Source organism: Gymnoscopelus braueri, assembly GCF_963280865.1.
Source record: "Gymnoscopelus braueri genome assembly, chromosome: 22".
NCBI classification, from domain to species: Eukaryota; Metazoa; Chordata; class Actinopteri; order Myctophiformes; family Myctophidae; genus Gymnoscopelus; species Gymnoscopelus braueri.
In genome coordinates, this window is record NC_137624.1 from 29430885 (window position 1) to 29449919 (window position 19035).

At 41.9% G+C, this 19035-nt stretch overlaps 2 protein-coding genes across 3 annotated transcripts in view; one reads left to right on the plus strand and one right to left on the minus strand.

Annotated features, from left to right (window-relative positions):
• nup188 (nucleoporin 188) overlaps positions 1–19035 on the minus strand; it is a 305112-nt gene that overhangs the window by 269460 nt on the left and 16617 nt on the right. The window contains exons 30-43 of one of the 2 annotated variants that reach the window (XR_013932437.1): positions 18783–18860; positions 18546–18631; positions 18294–18439; positions 17370–17548; positions 16743–16943; positions 15315–15407; positions 15050–15202; positions 14716–14853; positions 14494–14568; positions 13817–14032; positions 11024–11155; positions 10669–10742; positions 9950–10079; positions 8925–9638 (exon numbers count right to left, since the gene is read on the minus strand). Coding sequence is in view for 1 of the 2 variants with exons in the window: in XM_080418631.1 (XP_080274757.1) it covers positions 9459–9638; positions 9950–10079; positions 10669–10742; positions 11024–11155; positions 13817–14032; positions 14494–14568; positions 14716–14853; positions 15050–15202; positions 15315–15407; positions 16743–16943; positions 17370–17548; positions 18294–18439; positions 18546–18631; positions 18783–18860 (1881 nt within the window). In the remaining variant the exon portion in view is untranslated. Of the gene's footprint in view, positions 1–8857; positions 9639–9949; positions 10080–10668; positions 10743–11023; positions 11156–13816; positions 14033–14493; positions 14569–14715; positions 14854–15049; positions 15203–15314; positions 15408–16742; positions 16944–17369; positions 17549–18293; positions 18440–18545; positions 18632–18782; positions 18861–19035 lie in introns of those variants that run through there. The other variant, XM_080418631.1, reaches the window with a different exon arrangement.
• Positions 1790–4474, plus strand: LOC308078936 (uncharacterized protein; the record flags this gene model as incomplete). Its single annotated transcript, XM_080420277.1, has 1 exon — positions 1790–4474. The coding sequence occupies one exon, from the start codon at positions 1790–1792 to the stop codon at positions 4472–4474; it is 2685 nt and encodes an 894-aa protein (XP_080276403.1).

Below are 19035 nucleotides of genomic sequence, written 5' to 3' on the forward strand. Positions count from 1 at the left end.
CACTGCCTACAGTTTAATGCTGCTACCAGCTGTATTGTAAGTCTTTGTGTCAGTAAACACCTTGGAACTTGTAAGAGTGCTGTAGCTTTTTGGATAAGCTTTTTTTGTATTGTTTGCTCAATTAATTATTGCCAATGATTACCAGGTGGAAAAGACAAAACCGACCTTTACTGGAATACTATGTTTAATCACTTAAAGTACAAATGTAGCTGCACATGACAAACAAGCCTTTACAGGAATATGTTTCATCACTCAAAACAAGTCCAAGTGATTACTTTACATGAACACATTCAGTCATAGACTCATCGCCATTCTAGTCCATGAGCCAGAGCCCCAAAATTGAGCAATGATTATCGAAAGAGTGGGCAAAACCATACCTATATTAAATTGTTTATAGGGTCAATATAAGTAAATAAATATATGTTTATAAATATATTCCACAGGAGCAGCTTTTTCATATTTATCACACATTTTGTTATTTTCCCCATACGTACATGACAGGTGAAAGAATGTCAACATTTAAAAAATAGTTACGGGCTGCGGGTGAGCGGGTCAGCCGCTCTCACACGCAAACAAAAAAAATCACATGCTCTTGTTTTTTTTGATTATTTTCTAACCTTCATAATTTTACAGAATTATACGACCCGCGGGGCTCAACCCACCCCCCAGGGGTCCACGGACCACCAGTTGAAAACCCCTGGTTTAGGTGAAGACATGGCGACTTTCACATTCACCACTTGTTCTCTGCACCCCAGATAAGATCTCACCGACTGTGTAAAGATGCACTGTTAAAACCAAAGCCCTAAATGTGCTCAAAAGGATATGGGTGTCAAACGCCTTTTGAAGATCCAACATAATAATATATGCCACAATACTTTGCCATAATGTATCTACTTTACAAATGCTATCCGTTAGATATAGCTGACGGCTATCTGTAGGATGTCCTCAAAAACTTAAATTTTCTTCATTGGCCTGTGATGATTGTTAAAGTCTGATCTCACCTCAAAATCACATGAGACATACCATACTTCTTCAATATGCTATTCTGATGTTGGTGTTCTCACTTCAATTTTGTAATTTAGCCCACTGTGCCATAGGACAGGATAATGCCCCCCCCCCCTACCAGTCCCATGCACACATGCATATGGAAATTATGGATAGCACAATGGACCTGGCAGTCATTTTGTGGTTCCACAGATAGAAAGACCATTAATTTTTCCCATCCGAAAATATCTATATTAATTATTTTAAGCCTGGAACCAAGCCATCCAGGCTCCTGGTGAAACATTTGATTCTGTGTCAAAAAATATTTGAATATTTAATTATATTATATACTATATTTAATTATATTTTATATTTTATCAATTAAAAAAAAAATACACAGAATCAAATGTTTTAGGGTCATGATTCACCAGGAGCCTGCATCGCTAAATCTCTATGGGAAAAATTTACCACAAAATGGCTGCCACTGCTATGCCCTATTCAATGCTGTTGTTAATCCAGAAAGTACTTCTGCATCAGGAGTTTCCTCAGGGCCATGACTGAAGTGAACTATAGTTGTCCCCCGTCCCATGACGTCTGTATTACGTCACGCCAAGGCATATACAGTAACAACATCCACTGGCGCGTCGTCATTGTACAATGGAGTCACCGTACAGAATGCTAATAGTTAATTAGCAGTTCTGAAAAGCCTGCATATATGAGATACCATTTTGTAATTTGCATTTAGTAGTAATAACAAAACAATTCAGTTGGGAAGATACGCTCTGCGGTGCAGAAGATAGGCCACATGGAACAGATAACAGCCGAGACAAGAGCTAGACATGAGATTCAGGTGATGTATAAGGATACCTACAATGTGATTAAACACCATTTAGAGACGGTCAGAAAAGAGATGTTTGTAAAGCAGCAGATCTGGGACAAGGAGAAAACACAACTGGTTGAAGAGCTGCGGATGTCGGCTGAAAACTTATTCTCTGCAAAACAAAGAATCAAAGCTATGGAGAAACAGTGTGTAATGAAAGAGTACAAGTTCCAGACAATTGGCGAACTCCAAAAGAGGTTGGAGGAGAAGGAGGAAGAGATCAACACTCTCAAAAAGAGTCTCTACTGCCTTCATCTGGAGGACTACAAGATCCTGTCTGCGAAAGACAAAGGCATTGACATGGTCAATCAAGTGGAAGTGTTTACTACTCTGTTCAAGAAGGTGAGCAGCTCCCCAGTTGTCCCACAGCTGTTGTCCATCCTACAAACGTTGCTGCTGCTGGACCCTGGGCGGTGTGATGTCTGGCAGACCCTGGAAACTCTGACTATTAGAGCCATCATGCTGCCCCAAGACGCTCAGTTGAAATCCTGTGACATGGGCAATCACCTGGAGGTGTTCACTACTCTGTTCAACAAGGTGAGCAACTCCCCAGCCTCCCTACAACTGTTGTACATCTTACAGACGTTGCTGCTGTTGGGGCCCGAGCGCTGTGATATCTGGCAGGCCTTGGAGACTGTGACTACAAGAGCCATTTTGCTGCCGCAAGACTCTCAAGTGGAATCCTTAGACAAGATCATGCAGCACTTGATGAACTCCAATGTCAAGACCAGCATAGATCATTATGTGGTCGAAAGACAGCCGGTCAGTTATGTGAACAAGGCCATTCAGACAGACCTGATGGACGAAGAGAAATACAGACCGTGTGCCCCTCTGGAGGACCTCAAGCGCAGAGATGCCATCGTGTTCCCCTCCGCCCCACAGGTTACCAAACAACATAAAGTGTGGCCATCAGAAGTCTACCTGATGGAAGAAATGAAAGTCATACCTTTCAGAAAGCCCCGACCCCCCCGCCATGTCCTGGCAGATAAAAGAAGTGTCAAGCCTTTAAGTGAAGACCCCAAGAAGTCTGATGAACAGGCCGAGACAGACAAACCCAAACAGGATGACTCGACGGATGAAGAGAAAGATAAACTTGGCACCAAAGCGGACTCTCCACACCACGGTGATCAGGATGCAGCGGAGAGCGACACGGAAGACCATAGGAAGTCTGATGGAGAAACAAAGACCTTTGCTCCCACCCCACCTCCACCCCCTCCTCCACCTCCACCCCCACCTCCACGTCCATCTTCAGACCAGACTGGGCACCGCCCAAGCATGAGGATGAAGAAGCTCACCTGGCAAAAGCTTACTCCCGTTTCTGATGCTCACTCCCTGTGGGGTGCTGATGGTCAGGAAGACCATTCCCAACTACAGCCCAACTACGGTACCATTGAGCAGCTGTTCTGTCTCCCAGTGACCGAGCCCAAACCCAAGGGGCCGGCAAGGACAGAGCCTAAAGAGATTACTTTCGTTGAGCCTAATAAAATCAGGAATCTGTCCATATTACTGAAGCAGTTCAAATGCTCGAATGAGGAACTTGCAGATATGATCCGGAATCGGAATCCGAAGTTGGATGTAGAGGTGCTTAAGGAGCTCCTAAAACTCCTTCCAGAAAAACATGAGATTGAAAATCTGAGTAAATTCCAAGGGGACAAAGATAAGTTGGGTAATGTAGACCGCCTCTACAACTCACTCCTCACTGTCCCATGTTACCAGCTGAGGATGGAGTGTATGCTGCTGTGTGAGGAAACCTCTTCAGTGCTGGACTTGTTCAGCACTGAAGCCGAACTGGTGGAGGAAGCCTGCCAGTCCCTCATGGAGAGCCGCCTCTGGGCAAGTTTCTGCAGACATATCCTGGATGTGGGAAACTTCCTTAATTATGGAAGTCATATAGGGATGGCAGAAGGATTCAAGATCAGCTCTCTGCTCAAGCTTAGTGAGATCAAATCCAACCAGTACCATATCACACTGCTTCATCACATCCTTGAGCAAGCAGAACTGCACCAACCGGAACTGTTGGCACTGCCAGATGATATAGAGATCTGTGAAAAGGCATCAAGAGTTAGCTTGACGTATTGCCAATCAGAGACTCGTGCCTTACTGAAACGACTGAACGACACTTCCAAGAAGGTCTCCAACTCTGTGGAAGATGTGACAGAGCAATATGCAAAAGACATTGGTGAATGCCTGCAGGCATGCAGAGCTTTAGACGAGAAGTTGACTGAGATTGACAAAAAGAGAGTTGAGCTGGCAGTGTACCTATTTGAAGATGCTCAACAGCTATCCCTGGAGGATCTTTTTGTAACTATCAAGGCTTTCCGTGCACTCTTCACCAAGGCCTTGGAGGATAACAAAAACAGAAAAGAAGACGCAGCCAAGGAGGAGAAGAGAAAAAAGCTACAAGCAGAAGTATCCAAGAAGAAAGGAAAGAAAGCTAGAAAAATCAAAGGTCTGCCTCAAAGTGAGGGCAGTAACATCATTCGCGAACGTCTCATGGCTGATATCAGGAAAGGTGCCAATCTCAAGAAGACACGGCCTAGGTGCGAGTTGGATAGCTCCCCTAGTGAAATACATAGAGATACTGGCTCACCTGGATCAAGTTTCACATGACACTTATTGCACCCAGAGATGGGTCAGCTTTTCAACCGAACCCAGAGGAGGGTCAGTGCCAACAACTAAGTCACCTCTAGAGGAGCTTGTCTTCACACAGAGTGGGCGACCCCAAGAGAAACCTGTCATCCCACTGCCCCCACAGGACAATGGTTGAGTCCCAGGAGCCTCAGCCATGCGTATCATGAGACGACTGGACTGAAAGCTCTCGCTGCGATAAATCCATACTGTGATGTCCATTATGTATGGTCCCAACTCCTAGCCCAGGGCTTATCAAACATTGTCCTCGGCCCTTAGGGAGTCCCTTAGGGGGGTCCCCTAGGTAGTGGATATTCAGCTGTTGTGGCCACTATGCATTTGATTGGTTGGGGCATCAGCCAATCAAATGGTTATAGATTTCACCTGGTTCAGTTTAGGCTTATGGTTTGTTTGGAGCACCCAGTCAAACCGGAGGCACTGAAGAGAAACTGAAGCCCAGTTTCTACAGTGGTGGGCAAGTGCTTTAAACCTGTGGCATTCAGATGCCCCACCATGCATTGGCTCTTTTGTTTGCCTTTTTATTTTTTTTATGTAGAGATTTTGGCTGGGATTTGGCCCACCTGGATGTAATGTCAGATTACACAGCATCGGACGTGGCCAGCATGGTCCTGAAGATCCACAGGACCATCTGTGAACTTATTTTTTTTTCTTTTCACGTGTGACCCCAAAGGGGGCAGCCATCTAGAACAGCGTTGAGTTTATGCAAGTATGTATTTTGTACATAATGCTATGCAAGCATGTTATGTCCCTATGGACTCTATGAGCCCTTCGATTATGTTTTCCTCTCCTCTGTCTCCCCCTATAAACACCAGTCCATTTATGCACACATCTTGTCTTGGTTGAAAAGAACGCTTTCAACTCCCAGAACTAAGCAGTGGAAAGTAAGTCAGTGACTGTTTTAGAGACGTTTATGACTTATCTGGCTCAGACAGTGCCGTTCTGAACAGCACTTCTCCCGCAAAGCTTTGCTTTGATCTAAGGAATTTGGAATAAAAATGTACGTTCTGATGATATTTACAGGTGCCATTAAAGTCACAATATGGTTGAGGTTTGATAATACCATAGTTCTGCGTTTAATACAAAAATGAGTTGTCTTGTCTGATATGTATGAACCGTATATTTCATGGTGAATTCTATGGGGAGGTTTGATTGGTTAAATGAATCTCCTTGGATAGAATAACGGCGGAATTAAACTATGATCTTTCCCGAAGCATCTCCCAAAGTCAATCATAGTTTGGGTGCACGCGTTCCTTGGGTATGGACTAGTTAATTCATTTTTGTAATAATAGAAAGGTTGTTAATATAATCCTATCCTCCCTTGTGCCGTTACCTTGCTGTAGTGGAGTCAGTCACAATTACAAAATTTAGTCCAAATCTCATGGCCAACTGGCTTATATGAGCACTCCTATTAAGTGCATTTTTCCTGTGGGTGCTCGGGTCCCGAAGCACCCACTGAATCGGAATCGGATTGGAATGCATGTTGAGAGGTGCCTCAAAGTGCATTTCCAAAAGCACTTTCACTTCTGTCTCAAATGTGAAACATTGTCATAGAAACTATAGTATACAATACATAGTTTAGACCAGGGGTTTTCAACTGGTGGTCCAAGAGGGAATTGCATTAGTGGTCCCTGATCATGCATTTAGAAACATATTTGTATTTTTATAAAACAAAATTGCTCAGCGCTCATACAATCAGTTAACAAGAGTTTAATTACATTTCTTTCTATGCATTTGATGTATATTACCTTGTTTTCCTTGCTTATTGTAAATCGCTCTGGATTAAGGGCCCCTGCTAAATGCCTAAATTGTAACACACACTTAAATATTTACACCATTTTAAATTAAGCATTTACAATCAGCAACAGAATACACTGATGCATCTGTATATTAAAATTAATCTGAGATTAGGTTCAAAGGGACGCAAGTAAGCCTACTGTTGGCACATTGGGGTAGCTGGTCTTTAACATACTGCTCTTCAACCTACTGGTCTTGATACATTATAATCTTCATAATATGAATACCAATTTGTAATCTAATAAACTGGTCTTCATAAAACAAACTCCTGTTGTGACATAAAACGACACAAGCAAGCAGTTGCATGCTTTTGATGACAGTGCCCCTTATAACTCCCATTGATCACTTTGAGTGCCTCAGTGTATCAAAAACACTTTTTTACTTGCCTGGCTGTCGAGGCAAACACAAAAGCATCCACTGATGAATACGGCTTGCTATATGCAGCCAGATAGATAGCTGCAGGTGCTCTGCTTTTGTTGTTGTATTGGCAATGATCTGTCTCTGTTGCAGCCTAGAGCGTCTGTCTCGAATAGCCTCGGTAGAGCGCTGGTCACCCATGGCCAGCTTCTGAAAGTAACAGGTTCAGCTCATATATCGTTAGTGATGGCTCAAATAAATAAATAAAAAATAAAAAAATGTAAATGGCCCCTTCTCAAATGTGACTATCACTGTATGTATAGATTTCCAACCAGAATAAAATGATTAATCCAAAAGTGCATAGATTAGGTTGCCCTCCCTTAGCTCTGGTCCAGTGTTGGGAGAGCTCCAAACGCAAGTGATGGAAGAAGTACTCACATGTTGTACTTAAGTAAAAGTATCAATACTGCAATTTAGATAAACTCGTTACAAGTATAAGTCCTGTATTCAAAATGTACTTGAGTAAAAGAACAAAAGTATCGGTATCAAAATATACTTAAAAGTACCAAAAGTACTCATCGTGAAGAATGTCCCATTTCACAAGTTCAAAATGTACTGTACAAGCAGCTCACAATGTGTCTCATCGCGACACATTGTGAGCTTGTAGATCTGCAATTTTCAAATGGCCGAAATATATTTAGGACTGAAGTGGTTAGTGTGTTTTGTAATAATCAAAATGTACAAAGTAACTACGGTAGTAACTAAAGCTACTCGTTCATATTTGTAGTGGAGTATAAGTACAGAAAATTGGAAATACTCCAGTAAAGTAAAAAATACCTCAAACTTGTACAGTACTTGAGTAAATGTACTTAGTTAATTTGACACCACTGCCAAACGCTACATCCCCATATTCTTGTTGTAAGCAAGCAATAGCATTCTGTCCACATTGACAGTATTTGTGACATTTTACTACTAAATATGAATATGAAATTGTGATCACATTTAGGTTGAGAATACATGAGAAACAAATGTTTAGTCCCTTTTATTAGCACTCCCCCAATACAAATCTTGGCAGCTTCTTTGACATGTATACAAGATGAAATAGGTTAACGAGTGGAGTATAAAATAAAAGCAAACTCCACATCAAAAAAGTTTTGTTCTTAGAATAAATGATAAGATATTCCATTCACCAACCTCCATGAGAATCAAGACATAGGAAAATAACAAGCAAACGGTAAGAATATACAGAGTAAGCTTTTCTATAACGGCTTCATTACTACCAATACATGAAAATGCTATTTGACAATGCTTTTAAAGGATACATAATCTTTCACTTCATTGACATAGTTGGATGTCTGGTCATCAAGCGATACCAAAGTGACCTATAAAACTAGGCCTTGGAAAGACGAATCACAGTCAAGCTGATGTTAAATAGCACCCAATTGTCTATAGATTCCCTTCCAGAAGCAATGTTATATAAATAGGCAGCTCTATTCATTCATAGAGCAGGAACTTTTTTTCTTCTCTTCTCTTCTTTTTTTTTTCTTTTTTTTTTTAAAGCTGGGCCATAGTAATAGCCAAACAGATGCATACATCGCTATGTCAAATCCAAGTATTAAGTGAAGAATGTAGGAAGAGGCATTATTATAGAAAAAGAGACTGGCTGTGTAATAATAAAAAGATTCAACTGTAACCTAGGTCAGATATTTGTATAACAAGTAGCTTAAAAATCAATTTAAGCAACACATACTGTAATACTAGAAATGGTTCTGTCTGTCAGCACTACTTCAAGTAAAGTGCTGGAAGGAAAATTCAGTTGGTTCTGTCAAAGAGAACCAACAGCATGTACCAACAGCATTAAAAATGTATATACTGTATATATCTGTTGGGCAGAAACCTTGTAGATACGTCCATATTTCAACGTAATGTTTTTTTCTCGTAGATTAATGCCCCATTTCATCGTACAAGAGTGTCGCACCAAAAATAGCAAATCTCCAAACTGACCATGCGTCGCAATGAGATATTGGCTATTTTACCTTTTTTTTCGCTCTCTCTTTAAAGTACATCTTATTTATTGTGGGCCAATATTACATCGGAGAGATTCGAGCTCTGCAATAGGCTTGTGTGGCAAGTAGGGGTGCTTGACATTGTCCAATTTGGTCTCAGGGAAAGTGTCATTCAAATCTTCAATTGTCATTTGGTCAAAGGTGAACAAATTCTTGAATGTATCAAGCTCCTTCTCATACCGAGCAATACAGACCTCAGCATAGGTCAAAGCACTGTTATAAGCCTCTGCCTCCTGTGCGTGACAACCGTTTGAGTATCAACAGACTCGGGGATCTGCAGGGCGTTGGAACTTCTCAAACTCATGCACCATCCCAGGTCTGGCCACAGCACTTTTTAAGTCCAGGCAATCACTAAGAGGGGTCTCTGGAAGGGACGCTAGCTTGCCACAGATGGTATCACATCATGTCTTCAAGAACTCTAGTTGGGTGGTACCCGCTCAGCGAATGCCACCCAGTCAATGGCCTTCAGGGCAAAAAGGCAAGCTGCCATCCTAATCTCTCAGTAGTTCTCTTGCTTTGCAATTTTTTTAAGTGAAAGTGCTTATGTCTGTTTGTGGGTGTTATATTTAATTAACCAATTTAATGTATTAACAAGAGCTTTTGACTAAATAAATATATTGGATCCTTTACAACACAGGTTATTCTTTTTCCCACATTTCCTGAAAATGTACGGTATTGGACATACAAGGTTTCTGCCCGACAGCTACAGATATGCTACACATGACTGGCTATCTTTGCACAAGTCTGACGAAGGCCTGGACGAGCTGGATGATTGTCTCCTGGCCCTCATGGCTCCCCTTGGAGCCTGGCGTGGGAGGTTTTGTCTGAGAGGAAGGCAGAATGCCACTGGCTGGGGACGAAGGAGACCCCCTACGGAAGTGACGAGACAGGCCAGAGAGAAGAGTGCTCTAGAAGGAGAGAATAAAAATCAAAAGAATTGCACTGAAAAAAAAAAAGAAAAACATTCATAACCTATATTTAGCCACTTAAACCATATACTGTATACACTTGGTTTTACATCAAATAGAGAAAATAGAAGATCTACAAGCTTGTAGATATGCCATTTTCGCCATATGTTCATCCATTTTTCCCAAATGTTTGCCTATTATGACATGGCCAGAATAGAGTTGCTAGGGTTCATGTGTTTAAAAGCTTAGATGATTTCAACCCAGTTAATAACTAGAAGTGAAAGAGAACAGATGAAGTCAGGAGGTCTCACCAATTCAGAGCTCAGCTCTTGCTTGAGCCTCTGCTTGTCCCTTGGGAGGATAGTGGGGTCCTTCAGACACCGTACAGCTTGGGAGATTAGCACGTAGAAACAGTTCTCCATTGTGAACATCAGTAAAGACCTGGACAGAGAAAGAGTTCTATAAAAAAAAGAAAAAGAAAACCCTCGGGCCAATTTGGTTTCCTTTCCATTTTCACCTATAATATAAAGACATGCCCAAAATAGGGACACTAGGTTGAAACAGCAATGTTAAAGAGCACATTTTTGAGGTGGAAGATTGACCTCTACCTTCACCTACAGTAGTATAAGTTAAAATCGAGTATGCGTACATTTTGTCAGAATTTGATAGCCAACTTCCAACTTGGCAGTCACATCCAGACTGTCCCCTGGATGATGGGATCAAAATTATCATACATCACTTTTAGCTAAAAGCCGTTTCAAGGGCAGCTGAAAATGTTGAACTTCATACTCAAAATGAGAAACATTTAGTCAAAAATGGCTTATAGTGCCTGGGAAATCATTGTATAGTACTATGAGTTCACACTGGAGGGGTGTTATCTCAGCATTCTCAGGATTATTTCTGTGAACCAGGTCAAATGTGTCAAGAGCAAAACAAATGTAGGGAAATAATCCACAGTACTGTACATTTCCCATAAAATACCAATCCAAATAATACTTAGACACAGAGGGAAGAAAGGGTGCCTACTTACTTGAGTGCTTGGATCTCCTCTGATGATGCTAATGAGGCTATACTCAATGAAACGGGCTCTTTCTTCTTCTCCATCTGCTCATGGAAACAACAGAGTTGGGGACAAAGGCTATTAGGAGCACAAAATACAATAAAATTAAGAGAACAATGCAATCCATGGGTGTAAGCAGATTTGGTACTTGCAGAACGTGGGCGTTGGGAAATGACAACAATGTTGTTTGTAAACTAGCATTGACAACTGCACTTTTACATCGCTAATTGTTGACACACAGTTTTAGCAAAGAAAGCTGAGAGATTTGTCCTCAGTCTCTCTTGAGCAAAGCATTTAGAAACTGTTGAGTTTATGGGGAACCTACCTCTCCTAACATGCTGAGGGCCACATTAATGGTGGCCAGCAGAGTTCCAAAGGAAGGAGGCACATCTGGGTCAAAGGGTGATGTTGTGAAGCTGAGGACAAACAGGGTCCTATACTCCGCCAAATCCATACACTGACACAGACAGAGAGAGATGCACATTATTCCATATGCCAAATCCATACATTGACACAGACAATGGACCCTTCGCTAAACCCCACCCCAAAAGCGATTGTCCAATGCCAGCTTAGCAACCGTTGTTAGCCTGGCATAGGTCTGGCAAGCTTTCGTCACCTGCCATAGCTGTCAATGTTATTTCGCCCGCACACACACAATCATTTGCAACATAATAGCAAGAATAGGAATACCACGATAACGCAATGGTGACTATGAACCACGTACCCAAACCCGTTGGAGGCTGCTTTTCCCAAGCTGAAATCTGCACTTAAACTGCAAGGCTGAATATGGCTGTGTTGTTGAACACATACACAGCTTAACGTCAGGAAAGTTACACGACTCACTCGCCCAGGTGGTGTCAATAATAGGCTACTAATCACCGTGATCGTAACAAAATTCAGAATCACAGCGCTGCCTGTTTCGGATTCCGCACGTTAAAGTATATTCATTCATTTGTTTGTCTATTTATTAACTGCTACTGTAGGCTTACCCTGCGGTACATGAAAACTCCTGTTACAGTCATGGATCAACTTCAACCTGGTGTTTGCACTTTCTCCATTTACGGTCCGTACATATATATAAACGTTCAGATTTCAAATATAAATTGCCTACCCTATGGCCACGGATGTTAAAATGATGCACGGGACTCTCAAAAGTACCCGTATATTCTGTATTGTTCAATAAAAAGCATTTTAATCCGATCGGTGGCCATTTTCTCATAGAGTTATAATGTATCAGAGTGCAATACACCTATCAACCGATAGGGTCGCTTTGTTGAAAGCATATGGAGAAAATGGCCACCGATCAGATTAAAATGCTTTTTATTGAACAATACGGATGATACGGGTACTTTTGAGAGCACGTACATAAATGTAACATCCGTGGCCATGGGATAAGCACTTTATATTTGAAATATGAACGTTTCTGTAGATGTACAGGCTATAAATGGAGAAAGTGCAAACACCAGGTTGAAATTCATCCATGACGGTCGAGACAGACGACCGTCGTGTATCCATGGCTATTACTCCCTCTAACATTTCCCGTGTTTTTAGTTTATTGAAATAATGTCATGCACATTTGTCCAGTGCATAGCCTACTGCAGGCCTTGTTGACTAGATTTAGAAGAGATTTCGAAGCTATTGCCGCTGAAATGATCGATTATTTTTAAGGGGAAAAGCCGTCATTTAACATGCAAGTCAATGGGTGAGAAGCAGAGATTGCCAGGCGCTGCCAGGCCTGGGTGTGACTAACTTCGCACCACCAGTCACAGAGTGGAGTGGGTGGGGCTTAGCGAAGGGTCCATTGGACGCCTTGAGGTTTGTGAGGCATGCCTGAGCAAGCTGCTAGGTGAGCGAGTACCACAGCCGTTGGCCTTGCTTCAACAAGCACAGCCTCTGAGTTAGTGATGGCCAACCGTTAACTGTTAAGAAATTGGTAACCGGTAGACACTAACGGCTAATGGTTAACCGTTAAAAAATAAAAACATTTTATTTTGAAGTCAAAAAAATAATGATGAGGTTACTTGTAACTTGTGCAAAGCAGACTTGAAATACAGAATCCGCATATTATATATTATTATTGCCATATTATTATTACATCACTTGCACACTAAACAATACCGTCAGACACGGCCCGCGTGTCACACCAAAAGTGGTGACCCATTGAATAAAATGATGACGCAATCACCACCGACTGCTGGCCGGGTCACCGATTTAATGGGTAAATAGAGCATTTTTCCAACACATTTCCTTAACGGTTATTTAACCGGTAAGGCCTAGCGGTTACCGGTTAATACGATTTCTCCAAATGGCCATCCGTACTCTGAGTTGGTGAGCCATGGTGGACGGTGGTTAAGAAACACTAGCGCTCCCTTCCTCCCGTCTCAGCTGTGAAAAAGTTTCAAAAATAATCTACAAGCTCACAATGTAAGACGATTGTGTGACACATTGTGAACTTGTAGACTTGGCTATCCTAATCTTAAGTTTGTATTTTTTTAAGCCATTTCACAATAAGGGACCGCGCAGCCAGAGACAGCAGCTATTTGGGGGTCCTTGGCATGAACATGGGACCCCCTGGGCTAGCAGAGCCTCGAAACACTGAACACATTGTGCGAATGTCTTCACAACCAAACTATAGGATTCGGGGTAAAAAGGAGCGCATAGTTTAAGACCAGAACTGAGCAAATACAGTGACAGTTACAAGTTAACCCATTAAGACCTGGAACTGTGTCATTTTTAGATTTGAGCTTAAAAGCATTATTTTACACTTTGGGCTATTCAAAAATAGCAGATCTACAAGCTCATAGCGCGGCACTGAAGATCTGCTATTTTTGAAAAATCGTGAACATGTGCAAATCTTTGAATATATATATTTTTAAAGCGAACATTTGTAACTCAAATCTTTGCTTCTGGGGGGTCCCTGGAACAAAATATTTTGATGGGGGTCTGCGGCCAAATACATATCATTTTGGGGTTCTCAGACTTGAAAAAGTCTGAGAACCACTGTTATAGAAACATACGTTTTTTCACAATACTGTTGAGATTTAGGAGACATGTAGAATCGGCTTCAGGTCTCAATGGGTTAAAGTGAGATAACAATAATCCGCATCGTTTCTGGTACCTGGTCCAGTAGGATCTGGCAGCAGTCTGGAGTGAAGTGTTGCAGGGTAGCCAGGGTTTTGCTGAGGATCTTCAGAAGGCTGCACTGTACAGCCAGCAGGGCCTTCTGCTCCGCCTCCTCCCTCTCCCCTCCCCCCGCCGCCTCCTTGGAGGGAGTCTGGGCTGAGCGGTGGGATCTCGGGAGAGGACCAGGGGGTAACGCCTCACCATTTTTAACCTATATGAATTACATACATCAAATAATAAATAATCATTACAGAATGCACACATTCGGTGATAACAGGCTAACATTCTGCAAATATAAAGCAGTCTACAAGCTCACAAAACAGTGTTGTGAGCTTGTAGATCTGCTGTTTCCACCATCTGAAGTACAAACAAAGTAAATAACACAGCAGTGCATATAATTTCTTAAAGCGGTGTTTATCAAAGTGGGATCCCAGGGGTCCTTGAGGGGGTCCCCAGCAAACATTCCAGTACAAACACCAGCTAGAAATTAGCCCAATGAGAAAATGTATATTAATGTCCATTCAGATCATAGGTTTCACTCTCTGCGGCTGTTATCTCCGCACCTACAGTGTAGACTAGAGTGTAGACAGTTGTACAATTGTGTACAAAATCTAATAAAACAAAAATACTTTACGATTTCAAAATAATGTAAATTAAAAGTGTGTGTGAGACCTGGAGATAGTGATGGAGCATCTTCTTGCTATGGAGGAGATATGTACACGTCTGACACAGGTAACACAGGTTTACCTGCATATAGAGAGAAACGTAACCAAAATGAGAAAGGTTAGACAGCTGTACTGCAAAAGTATCAAAGATATAATCAACTAAAGGCAGCAATAGCGTTAGTTTGTCTAGCTGATGTAATTTTTTATTTTTGTTTCTCTTTGGACGAACCTGTACATCTCTGAGTAGTTGGGGCAGGTGGAACTGCCATTCCTTGCAAAAGCTGGAGAGCTGCAGCAGGAAACCCACTGTGTGATCGGCCTCATCCAGACACACCAGGCTCTGCACCGTACGCACTGCATTTAGACACTGGGCAGCACAGAAGGAATGCATTAAGCCTGATTCGTTGCCGTTGGGTGGAAAGACTGTTCTAATTAATTTTTTTGTGTTATGTGCAATTTTCACATGTTCTCCTCAGTATGACAGGATTCACATTAAATATATCAGCAAAGTTGCCCTTCAAGACATACAGTACGCACGCACACACACACACACCCACCCTTACCTGCAGTATGCGTTCTTGATGTACTCCAACAAAGTCAAGGGCATCATTTATGAAGTTGTATCGTAGCGTCTTGAGCAGACTCTCCATGAGAGACATACACAGTCGGTACACCCCTGGCCAGCAGGGGGAGTCCTGGGGTTTGCGAGAGAAACCCTGGACAGACACATAGATTAATACTGTTATACCGTTTCATTCCATCACCTCTTATCATGTCACTGCATCTAAAAATCTATATATGTTTCGGTGTAAAGCTCTGTTCTTTTACCTGTGAGGCTCCGTTTGAAGAGACTTCATACACGCTGAGAAGTGGGAGACAGATGCTCTGAATAACTCCAGCTCCAGCAACGGCTGCTGCCCCCTGCAGGACAATTTGAGAAAGGTACATGCGACAAGGCTTGCATCAGGGGTATTTCACTTTTTAAAATATTTCTGGGTTCATTTTCTACTCACACTGTTGTGTGTACCGGCACCCCACACAGTTTTTAAATTCATTTGATCAAACACGCCCCCCTCCTAAATAAGCTAATTCAAAGGGATATTTCACTTTCAAAAAAACTTTTGCTCATTTTATCGTCTACTCAGGCTTTTGTGAGCCCCCCAGACAGCTTTTAAGTTGCTTGATTCAATATTTAGATATTTGATATTCATTCTATCAGACACGCCCCCTTCCTATACAAACCCATTATAACTTCAAACTTCATTTTTAACCCGTTAGATTCATCAAAAACACCCGTCCTTGGTTCTGGTGACTCACCCTGCCCTCCTAATACGCGAGGGGGCCGTGTTTTTTCGATTACTTTTTTCATTTATTTTTAATATTTTATTTGGAAAATGAAAAAAATTAAATACATTACAAAAATAAAATAAAATAAATGAAAAAAGTAATCGAAAAAACACAGCCCCCTCATGTATTAGGAGGGCAGGATGAGTCACCAGAACCAAGGACGGGTGTTTTTGATGAATCTAACGGGTTAAAATGGAGTTTGAAGTTATAATGGGTTTGTATAGGAAGGGGGCGTGCCTGATAAAATGAATATCAAATATCTAAATACTAAATCAAGCAACTTAAAAACGGTCTGGGGGGCTCTCAAAAGCCTGAGTAGACGATAAAATGACCAAACGTTTTTTTGAAAGTGAAATATCCCTTTAACTTCAAACTCCACATTAGATATTGTCCTTCTAATGCACAAGGGGGCTGTCATTTTTCTATATTACTTTTCTCATTCATTTCTTTCATTTTGTAACATTAGACATATAAAATAAAAAAGGGCGCGCCTGTGAATGATCCAAACACCAACAAAGAAGTGTACACCCAAAGATCACGTGACGAGAAGAAAAAAGAATCGTCTGCTTCCATAGTACCGGTAAAGGATTTACAAAAGTCAAATTTTCTCGGATTTATGTTGTTTTCTAAGTGTTTTTCCAAAAGAAAAGCCACATTCAAACGGCCATGGCTCTGGAATGGAGGATCACGGCGGGACGCTACGGGACTCCCGTGCGTGCAACGAGCCACTGTGAGGATCTGGTTCATAGAGAATATTCCATGATTTTTCAAAGGTACAGTAAAATCGTTTTCGCTGGCAAGGGTACAGTAGACAGATGAATTAATTAATTCCTGGCAGTGAATGAGTTAATGTGAAGGACTGATTTAAGTATAATGTCCCTGAAGGCACACATGCTTTGGTGCACTTACCTGCGGCGTGCGGGCCAGAGTGAGCAGCAGGTGCAATGCGGCCTCAGTGAAGTAAACGTTCTGCTTGGAACGCAGACTGAGTTCCAGGGCACTGAGAACAGAGGGAAGAACTGGAACATTCCTCATCACCGACACCCAGTGTTCTCCGTCCTCATCAGTACGACACAGCTCCTTGGCTAAGTGCAGTGCCAGCACACAAACCTGACAAAGAGACGCACCGAATGGACAGAGCTTAGTTTGCAGTCACAAATTGGCATATATTGTAGCATAAAACCGTTAATAGATTCAGAGCACTTTTACGAATACCGTTTGTTCTATAAGCAAGCTCTAAAAAATAATGACTGTTGCCATGGTATGAATAAAAACACAGCCTTTTTCAAAACGGTTTATAATATTAACCTGACCAGTTTTTATTTTGTCATGTGATATTAATTATACTATGTAGCCCTGTGTTTCCAAAAAACGAATTTGGGTTGCGGACCAATTTTTTAAAATAATTAGTGCAAATAGCCAGCTTATTTTCACTATTCTTTTAAATAGGGCTTAATAGATTAATTCATAATGTAATTTTGTTTCTCTTTTGGGCCTCGAGCTGAAAATGTTTGGGGACCCGTGATGTATCCCTACCCCATCTCTTTGGTCCTTTTGAAGACTGCGGGGAGTATCCGTCTCCATGCTGTCCTTGTCCTCCAGCACATCTCCTGCTTGGCTCATGTGGCGAGTGCTGTCGATCAGGGCGAGGGCCTCGTCCTTCACAGTCTCACAGACGCACAGCAGAAGCTGGGGCAGCTGGGCTATTTCATCACCTAGTGAACAGTGAAATTGCTGAGTGCATTCAGCCAAAGACTAAAAGACACGCATACACTGTGCTGTGTGTGTACACTATCATAAATGTTTCATCTGTCTGGACTCAACGATTATTTTCCTTAACTCTTTGACTGCCAGAGTATTTTCATAAAGTACTCCCCCAGTGCCAGCAATTTTCGTGTTTTTTTATTTTTATATTTTTCTCATGAAAATAATTTAAGGACACATAATTTAAAGACCCAGTACAAATCCGCCACTAGAGAGCAGCACATGACAGCTTGATCATGTCGTTGGGTCTCTCTCACCCTTCTTGATAGATTAGACAAGGAAAAACATGAAAACGGATGTGACGTCGTCCCAGATTGTTTTGATCGGCGAAAATTACGATGTGATACACGACGGCGATGACTGATCGTCACCCAGACCATAGATTATAGAAGAGAACCTGTCCGTTTGTCCGTTATACCGTGTGAAAACCCGTTTATTTACCTATTTTGGACGAAAATGACTGGGGAAAAAAATCAAAAACCGGAAACGGAATCCAGGCCATGAAACCGGATGCAGATGTCCGTGAAGTAAGTGGAACTCGAGAATAACATTGAATATTAAGCAGCATAGCGCAATCAGAGATTAAATAATGAACGCGCGTCAAGCGCGTCGACGGCCAACTGGACAAAGTAGCACTTGACGCGTTATCGCGTCGTCCGCAGTCAAAGAGTTAAAATGGAATTATGAGAAACGCACCATTGAGTCCCTGTATCTGCAGCACAGATATAAGTGCAGAGAAGACCTTGGCCTTCGTCCTCTCCATCAACTGCTGGTCAGCTTGTAGGACACTCTCCAGGATGAGGGACAGGGGGGACAGGATGTCAGGGGCTGTCGCCACCACACTGCAAAAGGACAGCAGTGAAAGAAAGACATGGAAATGCTGGCACAGAATGGAGTGGAAAAACATCTTCACAGAATGCAAATATTCAGTACAGTGTATACGCGCACCTTCTCCACTGTTTGAGGAGGGTGAGCAGCAGAGTGGCCATCATGGATCCGAGACGCAGACAAGGGACCGACGCAGGAACCATCAGCTAGGAGTAAGAGAAGCAGTGACCGGTTCCAAAGCAGAAATGAGAAACTTTTACTGATGATGGACATATAATATAAAGAAATAAACAAGACCACAAAAACAGTTATGTTGTAGATGACAAGAACTTAATGAAGCTAATCCTGGTAACTCACAGCTGCTTTGGTACCATCCAGGACGTCCATGAAGAGCTTCAGTCTAGTTGAGTCCTCTGTCAGGTGCATTACGTCAGACTACAGGCAAAAACACACATCAATTAGCGCTAGAACACAATTTATTGTGTTCAACAGCTCAACAGCCCTGTGTTACATATCTAGATGTCTGCTGTACATTATGTCAACATCGAACATTTCTGAACTAGGGCTGGACAATATATCAATATCTTGATATGAGACAAGATGTTGGATA